This window comes from Xiphophorus hellerii, chromosome 1 (genome assembly GCF_003331165.1).
Source record: "Xiphophorus hellerii strain 12219 chromosome 1, Xiphophorus_hellerii-4.1, whole genome shotgun sequence".
Taxonomy (NCBI): domain Eukaryota; kingdom Metazoa; phylum Chordata; class Actinopteri; order Cyprinodontiformes; family Poeciliidae; genus Xiphophorus; species Xiphophorus hellerii.
Window position 1 is genome coordinate 19,318,682 of NC_045672.1, and position 11,873 is coordinate 19,330,554.

At 38.4% G+C, this 11,873-nt stretch overlaps 1 protein-coding gene across 1 annotated transcript in view; it reads left to right on the plus strand.

The window, feature by feature from the left end:
• The window catches only part of b4galt5 (UDP-Gal:betaGlcNAc beta 1,4- galactosyltransferase, polypeptide 5), a 43,450-nt gene extending 34,791 nt beyond the window's left edge, over nucleotides 1-8,659 (plus strand). The window contains exons 5-9 of the mRNA XM_032576064.1: nucleotides 364-480; nucleotides 645-832; nucleotides 991-1,113; nucleotides 1,577-1,678; nucleotides 3,030-8,659. Coding sequence (XP_032431955.1) covers nucleotides 364-480; nucleotides 645-832; nucleotides 991-1,113; nucleotides 1,577-1,678; nucleotides 3,030-3,177 — 678 coding nt within the window. The 3' untranslated portion in view covers nucleotides 3,178-8,659. The remainder of the gene's footprint in view (nucleotides 1-363; nucleotides 481-644; nucleotides 833-990; nucleotides 1,114-1,576; nucleotides 1,679-3,029) is intronic.
• Nucleotides 8,660-11,873: the final 3,214 nt, after the last annotated feature.

Below are 11,873 nucleotides of genomic sequence, written 5' to 3' on the forward strand. Positions count from 1 at the left end.
GAGCCACTTTATCTTTTTTTTATGAACTACCTATAAGCCCTTTTATTTTTGACCATTCCACTGAATTTGGAAAAATTCCCATTTGCATGTGCTCATTATAAGTCAGAAATATCAGATCTAATTGTGTAGATTAGATTCTATGTTTGAATTTTTTGTTCTGTTTGTTGTCAGACTTTCATATTTTCTTTCTAGGACACAAGACTTAAAGTCTCTAACAAACTCTAAACAAACTCAGTAGAGCAAACTAAACAGCTCTCCCTTTTAAATATACAGCAGCCCCGTATATTTTCACATTCAGCTTGCTCTATTTGTCTTTTTTCTTAGTTGATATTTGTTGTATTATCTGCTGTTTTCCATCCCCAGGTGGCAATCCTTGTTCCATTCAGGAATCGTCACGAACACTTACCCATCCTACTGAGACACCTGGTGCCTGTGCTGCAGAAGCAGAGACTCCAGTTTGCCTTTTATGTCATTGAGCAGGTATGGAACCCCCCCCCCCCCCCCCACACACACACACACACACACACACATACACACACATGCATGAAGAGAAACTTCTTTAAAACCATGCTTGGAAAAATTCCATGTGTTTTTCTGTCAGAAATGGCTGAATATTTTTCTTTTATTCCCTTTTTTTTCTTCAGGGAGGAACAGAACCATTTAACCGAGCCATGTTGTTCAACGTGGGCTATAAGGAGGCCATAAAGGACCTGGACTGGGACTGTCTGATCTTCCATGACGTGGACCACCTCATGGAGAACGACCGGAACTACTACGGCTGCACGGACATGCCCCGACATTTTGCAGTCAAACTTGACAAGTACTCCTACATGTGAGTGTCCGCCCTGTTCCTTGTAGAGAAAAAAAAAATTATATTATATATAATATAATATATATATATCTAAATTTATATGTAAATTTATATATATATATACAGTATATATATATATATAATACTGAATCTCTCAAATATGTGTTATCTCCCCCAAGGCTTCCATATAATGAGTTCTTTGGTGGTGTCAGTGGCCTGATGGTGAAGCAGTTTAAAAGAATTAATGGATTTCCCAATGCGTTCTGGGGCTGGGGAGGCGAGGACGATGACCTCTGGAACAGGTAGGGAAAACAGCACATAAAACACACAGACTCCAGCTTAGTGCATGCTGCTGTAGCACCAGGCTTGCTGCATTGTTAGCTTTGGACTTTCTTACTAGATAAGTTAGGTAGGTCGGTCATAGCAGGCCTTTGTGTTGGCTGTTTTTTTTTCCTCCATGTGGCTCTTTGCCGCACAGCATTTCCCACCGCCCACACAGCACACAGGCAGCTGTACTGGGCTTCCAGTATAATCTGCTGACTTCAACTGATCGACTTATGCTTTTCTTTCTTTTTTTTCTTTCCTGTCAAGAGAGCCTCTTTTGCATGCAGTGACTGGACAAACAAGCGCCAATATCATGTTATTGAAAACTGTAACACGATAGCACAGTGGTTTATGGAAATGTCTCAGTGAGCGCTAATATTGAAAACCTTCTATTTAACTGTGTAGACTACTGGTTTAAAATCATTAAATTTGTTTGCACAGGGTGCAGTTTGCCAATTACAGTGTAAGCAGACCATATGGAGACCTGGGACGCTACATGTCTATTCCGCATCACCATCGTGGAGAAGCCCAGTTCCTGGGAAGGTGGGTGTTCAAATACACACGGCTCATTTCCAAAGGCAAAATCCACCAGACAGCGTTTGGTTAAAGAAGGAGTTGATAACTCCAGTGAGGCTTACACTCATGTGATGTAAGCCAGTCACATGAGAAGGCAAAGTGGTGACTTTGAGTGAATTTCAACTCATTTAAAGACTTTTCATGTGACGTGTTTGAATGCTGTGGGGCTGGATTCATATGTGACATAAAATGAGCAGGAACAATTGCTACTTTGAGAAGGTTTAAGAAGAGTTAAGTTACATTTTTTATTCTTTTGAAAACAAAAAAATATATTTAAAACAATGCACGGTTTCCAAAACTTAAAATCCATAATTCCATGAGAGCAGTCTGTATCACCTTTCACTACAATTACAGCTATCAGCCTTTTGGGGTACAGTGGATCCCCACCTATTAAAGGCTCAGTACTAGTGAATTTTTATGTGCAATATCAGACAAAATTATTTCCGCATTTTTTCTGCAATATTCGAAAGAATATGCAGATTGGAAATAAACGTTAAAATACCTTGCTTCTGCAGTAGTGCTAAGACAATTTCCACTGAATGTATTAATGAACATTAAGGTATGTTTGGTGTTTTAACTATTTAATTAGGCAGTTATATTTTTATAGAGGCAGTTTCACATATTCATGGATTTTTAATATTTGGGCCTGACCGTGGTTCCTAGCTCCGGGGAATACCAGGGAAACCATTGTATGTCTTCCTACTTTTTGCATCTAGAGAGTGAATTGTTTTGCTTATTCTTCTTTGCGGTGTAACTTAAGAACAGTGAGACTGGATGGAGATTGTGTGTGAATACAATCGCACACAATAACACAAGTCTTAAAACAGATTCTCATTAAGATTTGTTTTTTTGTTTTTTTACCTCGACTAGTCTAATCTAGCATTTGAATATGTTTTCACCTTAACCATCCCATTTTATTACTGACTGGTCATTGGCATCCTCAAAGGTGCATAGATGAGAAAAATGTAGCTCTCCTGTAGCTCCTCCAGACTTATCTCTAATCGTTTTATCTTCTATCTTTCCCTTCACAGTTATGCTTGACCAATGTTAGTCTGTCACATTAAATCCCTCTAAAATACCTTAAAGTTTGCAATTGAAGCATGACAAAATGTGGATAAATTCTTGAGGTCTTTCTCACATTGGACCTTTAACTATTTCAGCTAATCTATACCAGTTTGTTTCTCGACATTGTTTCCCAGTCCTCTGTTGTATTTCACCATATATTGCCTCTGTCTAATTGGTGCATGTACTGTTGTGGTTTTCTGCTGTTCAGATGATTGATTTATTTTGCATCTGTTTTTGTTTCTTTTACTCACAGGTATAGTCTACTACGTCACTCAAAGGAGAGACAGAAAGTGGATGGTCTTAATAACCTAAACTATTCACCCCTAATTTCAAGAAGTCGACTCTTCACCAATATCACAGTCAGCTTGAGCAGAAAGCTTGCACCTGTGGCTGACTACTGACGTAGGCAGAGCTGGACTGCAAAAACACCTGGGAATCAAAAGTCCTTTAGGACATCAGCCATATCTCACCAGTCGCAGCACTGCTTAGGACTTATTTAGTTTTTTGTTTTTTTTGCTTTGTTTTGTTTTGTTTTGCTTTGTGTTTGTTTGTTTGTATGCAAAAACAGAAAAAAACTGAAATGGAGACTCAAATTAGCAGATTTGATAAATCATCTTAAAAAAAAAAAAAGAAGTAGGGATAAATGCTGCACTTATTCGTGCCACAGTTCATTACTCTTCATCTGGGCTTGTGTACACGTCAGTCTCCACATGCCTTTTGCACCATTTTGGCCTTCAGCATCCCATTTGTCAAGTTTGTTCCTTATTTTCTCTTTTGATTAGCTCCGCCCTGAGCTGTTGTGCTTGACTACAGAATTAGGCTACACATTCAAGCACGCACACACACCCACACGCACACCCCCACACACACACAGGCCACACATGTATGCACACAGGATTATGTACTTGCATGTGCTGACATGGGGGTGGGAGGGCGTTGGAGCTTAGATCTTTGATTTTAGTTTTGCTCTTCTGATTTCATAAATGCAGTAAGCCTGTGAAAACATTTGCATGTGCACACAACCCTTACAGCACCACGCAGCGACTTCAGTTGAGTGGATTCATGCAGCTGGTTCTGCAATAGGAATGCCAAATCTAAAAGTAAAGATAGATAGAAAAGATGATATATTGTGCGAGAAATAGTTTATTCCAAGTAAAAAAAAAAAAATTATTTCCTTAATCATTCGTATTCCGTCTTGTGAACATACCATTTAAAGACTGTGATGTTTGTGTTTGCGTTGTTTCATTGAATGTTCTGGCTGCCTGCTAATGGCTGTATGTTGGAGTGCAATGCTCATCCTGTTAGCAATAAGCTGTAATATCAGACAGCAGAACTTAGCCCTGACTTCCTTATTGTACAGATGCAATAGCATGGGTGCTAGCATTCCCTTGTTGGACTAAAGAAAAGGTGTGACTGCGTATGCAAACCTTAAATTGAGCTCAGCTTTGCTTAAGCAAAACGTGGCGCCCCCTTGTTTTTTTTTTTTGTTTTTTTGTTTTTTTCCCAGAACTCACGTCTACCTTGTGTCTACATCTGTGTGTGAGTGAGGGCAAGCTATGCAAATGGCCTGCATGCGTCTGGTCACCAGGAAAGGAGGAGACGTTGTCTCTCAACTCTTGTTTGGCCGACTTTAGACCTCACTCTGTGTGCAGCGTGTAAATCTAGGTCAGAAAGAAAGAGGTGCAGGTCTATTTTTAGACGTTCTTAATGTTTACTCACCTTCAATTTTTTTTTACAGCACAAAACTGGAGGTTGCAGATACTTGACTTGTGTCACCATCACTGGTGTTTACAGAATCTCAAACTTGTCTAGTGTTTGTAGCCAGCCTTCCTCCACCCAGGGTGCTTCAAGCATCTTATCTGTTCAGCAACCCTTTTCTGGCTGCCTTTTTTGTTAAATTGACCCTTATTTTCTCGCATTGGAAAAAAAAAAAGATGATCTGATTGGGAAAAAAAAAGATGATCTGAATGATGGTGTTGTGTGATTACTACTGATTGGCTTTATGTCCAAGCTTTTCTTCGTCTAAATCAAACTTTGAAGTGTTGATCTATGTAGAGATTTTTATTTTTATTTTGGAGAGGCGTGCTGCCTAACACTCTGCTATGACACACACTGACAGTCCTCTCAAGTTACACAGCAGCTTCTCTCTATTTGTTTAACAGTGTTCGTTTTTGGGGTCAAATATCCCCAAACCAATGTAGTTCCATTTTTAAGATATCACACAGACATATACTCTTCACTGTCTTCTTGTCATGCAGCTACATCATTTCACACAAATCGCCTTGTATACATTTCTAAACATGTTTCTCCTAGGAGGCATGTACGTAATCGAAAAAGAAAAAAAAACTGTTGGATTTCAACGATAAAATACAAACTAAAAGGGGCTGGCCCTCTTGTCTATTTATTTGACGAATTACTTACTTTTAATTGTTCAGTTTTTATTTTTCTTGCGGGTTGACGTGATGACTTAGGAAGTGACAGACTGTGTTAGGTGCACTGAAACATAGCTGTGTGTAGTAGTGTGGGATTCTGAGGTTCGGTTCTGTGTAAATGGGGGCAGTTCCGTTTCATTCAGACACAGATCTTATTTCTCTTTAGCAGCGGCGCCATTTGCACCGCCGTAATGAGATGAAATGAAATGGAATGGCACCCATATTGTAGCTTGGTGTTATTACTCTTCTGAGCAGAGGTGTTGGAGGAGGCCATTTTGTGTGATAACCACAGGAAGAGCAAGACAGAGTTTTAAAAATGCTAGTGGACACTTTCTTTCACTGATCACCTCCATTACACTGATGATAATCAATGGTACTGACCTTCCACAGCTCCCTTTGGGGGACGTACTTACTGGAGCCAATTTTACCAGGACATGATGTGATACTGAGTGGCAAAAAAACATTATTGAGACTTCTGGCTCTTTCATTTAGTCTATTCATCATGTGGGCTAGATACTATTATGATATCATTCAGTGAATTTATTCATCCTGCCATGTTAAACTAACCCATGTGTGAATTGTTATGCTAACAGATCTCAGTAGTGCTTACACCCCTGTTCAAATACAAGGTTTCTGTTGATTAAAACAATGAGGCATTCTAAATTACTTTACTAAAAAAAAAAAAGTCTGCAAGGAGCATGTCACATCTTAATTTGCTCCAAATCTACTATAAATTAGTCAGACTGTGAGGACATTTCTTATCCATGTTCCGGCTCCGGTGATTCTTTATATTTTCTGTCACACTTACAGTAGTTGTGGATTTGGTCATTCAAAAACTTACAGTGAGGTATTTTTCCTGTTGGTTTTGAAGTATTCTTAGAATCACATTACTGTTGGAAAAATGAAATCTATCCTCATCTTCTGCTTTATAGCAAAGTTAATCTAAACTATGAATCATGTTTTCGTCCACCTTTGCCAAAAAACAAATAGAAGAAAAGATCCCCCAGAGTTTGATGTTACCACCACTGTGCTTCAGTGTGGTGGTGTGTAGTTGTGGTTGTTCTAAATATCTTTAGCAGCACAATAGTCGAAGTTTTGAACTATGTAACATTTTAGGAGACATTGGCATTACAAAAACAAACATTGCACATATGGAGAATACTCTTTTCAAATGTGGAGAACAAGCAATACCAGCCAGAAATTCTTGCAGCACCTTCAGGGTTGCTGTCAGGATATTGGTAACCACAGTGACAATTTACCATCTTGGTATGTCTTCGGTTTTGGAGAAATATCCAGATTTTGTTACGTCTATGGTGCCTCTTTATTTTCTCCAATCAGTGAAGAGTTTTTTTTCACAAGAGTACATATAATCTTCTGACTGAGTTTGGGTTCTTTCTAACTTCTTCACAAGATATTGAATAGCTATTGCTCCTTTAACCTAAATCCCACAGATGTAAAAGAATCTCATCAGGACATCTGACCTCTGTTTCACATTATCAGAATCACAATAACCAATGGCAGATTTGAACCTAAAATGAATGAAAGCTGAAACTGAATCAAAAATATGCTTCATCAAAGTATTGAATTAAGGACGCAAACTTAAGTAAAATCAGTTTTGTTTCTTGAAATCACCGCAGCCTGGAATTTTAACAGTGGTGTTTACACTTCAGAGACGATCTGTGTGTTTAGAAAGAGCTGTGGCTCATTTTCAGAAACGAATCATGCAAACCTCCTCGCTCCAGATTACGGAGGTGCCCAGTGGAAGTTAGGGACAGTAGCAAGCAATTGTGTTAAGTTTTCTATTCCATGTGTGTTTGAGTGAAATGGCTAAAACCTTTCAGAGGTGCAACCATCCTCCATATGAACCTTCTTTTCAAGTTTTTTTTTTTTTTTTTTGTATTTTTATGTTTGGGATTTTGTTTACCAGCACTGATATGAAGTTTTTCTTTCCTGGTAGTGAACAGCTGGCAAGTTCTCCGCGTAGTTCCTCACATTTACATGATACGCTGTATATTATCTCTAAACACAGCTATATATATATATATATATATATATATATATATATATAAACTTTCATTGCTTTAAATTAAAATTAAAAGCTAAATGGACATATAGCAAAAGCCAAATGGTTTTAGTGTGTGTGTTCAGGTGAAGATTCAGACTGTGACACCCTCGATCTAAAGAGGCCCTCTGCGTTTTCAGAGTCAGTATTAGGCTCTATGTTCACCATACATGATAGGCAGCCGCATCAGCTCTACACTTTCGACACTTATTTTCTTTGGAAACTACTGAACAGCTTTGGCCACTAGTTTACTCACCAGGGACTTGTGTTTAGAATGGTAAATATTTGATTACAGTGTGAGGAGAGCAGGCACAGACTCTCTAAAGAGGCTTCTTCATATCCTAATCTCACCTGTCCTAATCCGTTTTGTGCCAGTTTAAATGAAGGGACCATTTTTTGGGCATCTGACAAGACTGGCAGCCTTAAAGCTTTTTAATTTATTGCAGTTTTTTTTTGTTCTGTTTTTTTTTTTTGTTTGTTTGTTTTTTCACTTGAGTTTTTATTTTTTATAAGCAAGAATATTTAAATTGAAAAAGAAGTGCATATCAAGAAAATGATCATTGTAAATATCGTTGTTGTGTGTAGTGTTTTAGAAATTCTATTAAGGTCTTAAATCACTACAGATGCTAGCATAAAGAACAAGGCTTCAGGAGGGCGGGGAGGGACGGGGGGGGTTGGCTCGGGGTTTATCTGGTGCCATTTAAGTGCTAGTGGAGCTTACACATCAATGTTTTTACATCACTGCTTCCAAGCACAAGCTGTTTCTTTTCTTCTTTTTGAGAAAAAAAAAAAATTCCATAAGATTTAAAATTTCTCTCATAATTGCAGAGTTTTGCACTTCCAGTGTCTCCACCATGCTTAACTTGCTGTGGCAAACGCGAGAAGCGTATCATGTTGTAAATCGGCATGGATTCTCGCATGTGCAGAATGTCCGTGGGACATCTCTGAGTGTGACGGCATCTGAGTTTAGGTGGAGGTCACAGGAAAGCGCTGCAAGATAGTTTGTTTTTTGTTATTTATTTAAGCCAAAAAAAAAAAAAAAGAAGTCTTACATCGCAAAGTAACAAAGGCACCCAAACCAGCGACACAATCCACATAAAAATAATCACGGATATTTTCTTTTTTGTATGAACTATTTAAGAAGAAAAGGAGACAAGATAACTAAAATATCTTCAAAATATTTATTCTTTGATTGTAAGGAGAGACCCGTCTCCTTGAATTGAAGCCATTCGAAGCCACTTGTCAAAACTTGATGTCAGCCTTATGTGGATCTGTTTGTGTATTGGCATATTATCATTTGATTATTGAAATTTGTATGATGGAGATTTTCTTTTATACCATCATTGTTATTGTCAGAAGTACACCAATAAAATGGAAACTTGTAAAGTCTTTCTGCACATCTTATTTTTATTTTAAGAGCTTATGTTTTTTGTTTGTCTGTTTGTTGTCCGTTAGTGTGTAGAGTTCCCCAAAACCCACACTGTGGGTTCTGGGGAATAGATTCACCTATTAAATGCTGTGGAAAAAATTATGTGGTTTTAACTTAAACTGTGCAGAGTGTTCACACATATGCACACGCATAAATGTGCAACTTCCTGTTAAACTGATGTTTAGGTTTCACTTCATTGCTCAAACTAGGAACTATACATGCACTGACCACAATTGGGGACATAAGCTGCCAGTAATAGCTAAAATAGGAGTATTAAAATCTCATTTGAACCATGCTCTCCATTGAAGCCTGGTTGGATAATGGGGGGTGATTATGGTGGAGTAGATGCAAAACTTAAATGTTCCATAAAGCTAATTTAAATACATTACAGTGATATATGTCAGGATCCCCATTTCACTTAGTTAAGAGGAGTGCATGCTTGCACAGTCACTGAGGAGCTTTGCACTGCAGCAGAGATATAAACGGCATCACTTCCCCTCTTAGACGCCCTAACAAAGGTTTGTTTGTCTCTGTTCTTTTGGCTCAGAGACACAGCTCTTTTTAATCCAGTTTATAATAAAATTTCTCCCTTCTTGGGAACAGATTCCTGTCGACTTTGCGAACTCTCTATAATTGTCCTATTCAACACCCATGTCGCCTCATAACATCCCTGAAAGGAACCACCCCCTCACCAAGCACACACATCCGGACCCAGAAACAGAGGTGACGCTTGTTCTTGTCCTGCAGCCCGTCACCCAGTGAGTAAAATAAAACGCAAAACGAAATGCTTTCACTAGAGTTCACTTAAGATTCATTGAATCAGAGGAGCTCCGGCCCTGTGGCGTTTAGCACATTAGATGCGCATCTCTGCTGGTTAACGGAAGTGACAGCTAATGATTTAATTACGCTCTCGGAAAAGAAAATGCTATGTGGCAGGGATTGGACACAATGATGCTGCTTTGAGAATATTTGCAGGAACTATGGATCCTTCCCCACGATAAGTTTAAAACAAAAACATGGAAAAGGCTATTTATCTATAAATGAGACCTGTTAAGAAACAGTACGGCATGGGTGTATTTCAAAAAAAAAAAAAAAAAAACTTGATAAAGACAAAGAAGCCCAGTGCAGCTACATCTTAATGGAATCTGGGAAACATAAGGCTGTGGCATGCTTGCAGCAGTATCACTTAGCTGTCAGCCACACACAGAGGGCAGCTCTTAAGATCTCAAGAGTTTCCTTGGCATGTGTGTAGAGACATGCAAGGACACACACACACACACACACACATGCATAACCATTATGAATCATCCACGCACATCCCTGGAGTGTTGTGCCACTCAGAGGCTTTGATATGATCTGTGGCGCCTCAGCCTTTGTGCACCGCTTGCGTATCTGTTTCAGTCCAATTCTCCCTACAGGACGCCTCAGACCGAAACCTGTATCAGGATCTTCAGAATTTGTAGCTTTCAGTTGTGCCGAATAATTATCCCTCCCTTTCTCTCCACGTCCTCTGTGCTCCTTCCCTTGTGTATAAAGAAAGAAACAGACACGTCTTCGAGTTTCCCATAATTTAAGGCTTTCTGTTTACAATCTGCAATAAAGTTTGAAGTTTGAGTAGAAGATGTAGCATTTGGTTATTTGGCTGGGAAAGAAAATTATATATTGCCTATCAGCAGCTTGCATCAGTCCTCCAGATTAACATGTACTCTGCAGGATCTAGGAGGGTTTCCCTAAACTTAATTGTTTAGGTCATATAGGTCACATTTTTATCGATTTAAAGTCAATTGTTGTCTTGATTTGGTCTTTCACTAGTCTTGATGACCTGTCCATTTAAAGCAAGCGTTTTAAAACAGCCGATTTTCTTAAACACACAGGTCAACAGCCCTCTAGCGTGGGAATTCCCCAATCTTTTTCCCTTAAGTAATGATGCATACCTTTTGTTAAAGTTGCCAAGCAGGTAGATCAGACATAACAATTGCACTGCTACACTGCTCTATTTCTTCACAGAGACTTGACAGAAAGTCTAAATTAGTTTTATAAACAAAATATAACATAAGAATTTCTATCTGGCAAAACCAAAGCATATGTATGTATGTCAAACATGACATAAAGAATTGGCAACTAATTTCTTTCTGAATGATTTGAAAGGTTCACTAAAACTACCCACTCTTCCACAGATCTTAGGTGAAGGCTATCTTCAAGAACTGTTTTTTATGCTGACCAAGCCTAACGAAAGTTTGTTTAAACAGAATAGAAGCAAAATACACCCCCTTTTAAACAACAAAAACAAAGTAAAATGTTTATCAATAATAAAAAAAAACATTTGTTGGTTCATCACTGTCTATAAACTACAAGTCTCTGAGGTTGGAGGGCCTTTGTGACATCTAGTATTCTGGTTGGTCCACCTCAATCATTATTACTTTCAGCAATCAAATGTATTTCTTTCTGAAGGTACATTAAAAATACACTTTTATTTTAAAAGCAAAAAAAAAAAGTGTGAAAAAGTTCTTGACTTCCTATTTCTTAGAAACTGTGACTGTAGCATGACTTGAAGTTGATGTTGTGGCGAGATAAAGATGAGGGGAGCTAAATAATTCTGCACTGAACATGAAATGTAACTCAGAAATCTGCCTGCATATCTGAAATGCTCTCTGAAGGAAGTCATTTCTAATAAAACCCAAAGCCACAGACTTTTTTTGAAAAGACTTTCATTTGGAAGCTACTTTAGACACCTAAATAAATCCCCCAAAATCCCAAAATTACAATTTTGTTGTTTTGTTGTCTCATTACTATTTTATCTTTCACAGAATGTGAAAACGTCTAGAATTTGCTGGACTGAATGTTGCAGCTGACATAAATTCAAAGACCCTTGCTCTCATGTTGCATTAAATCATGTTTCATTAACACAGAGCAACAATGCCTCGTGGCACTCTGTATGTAAACACAAACAAGAAAGGAGAGAATGCAACAAAACTAGTGTAGGCCACATGATTTTGGCATTACATAACCATTTATCATTATTTAGCATTAGAAAAAAAATCTGCTGCCTCCACCTTTCCCCATATTCACTTCCTTTTCATCACCCTCTCTGCCCCATCATGCTGCATCTTCTCCAGGTCACAAATAGGACAAACCTTTGTGTTATGCCTCTTGCCATGGTTGGCAGGAAATCCA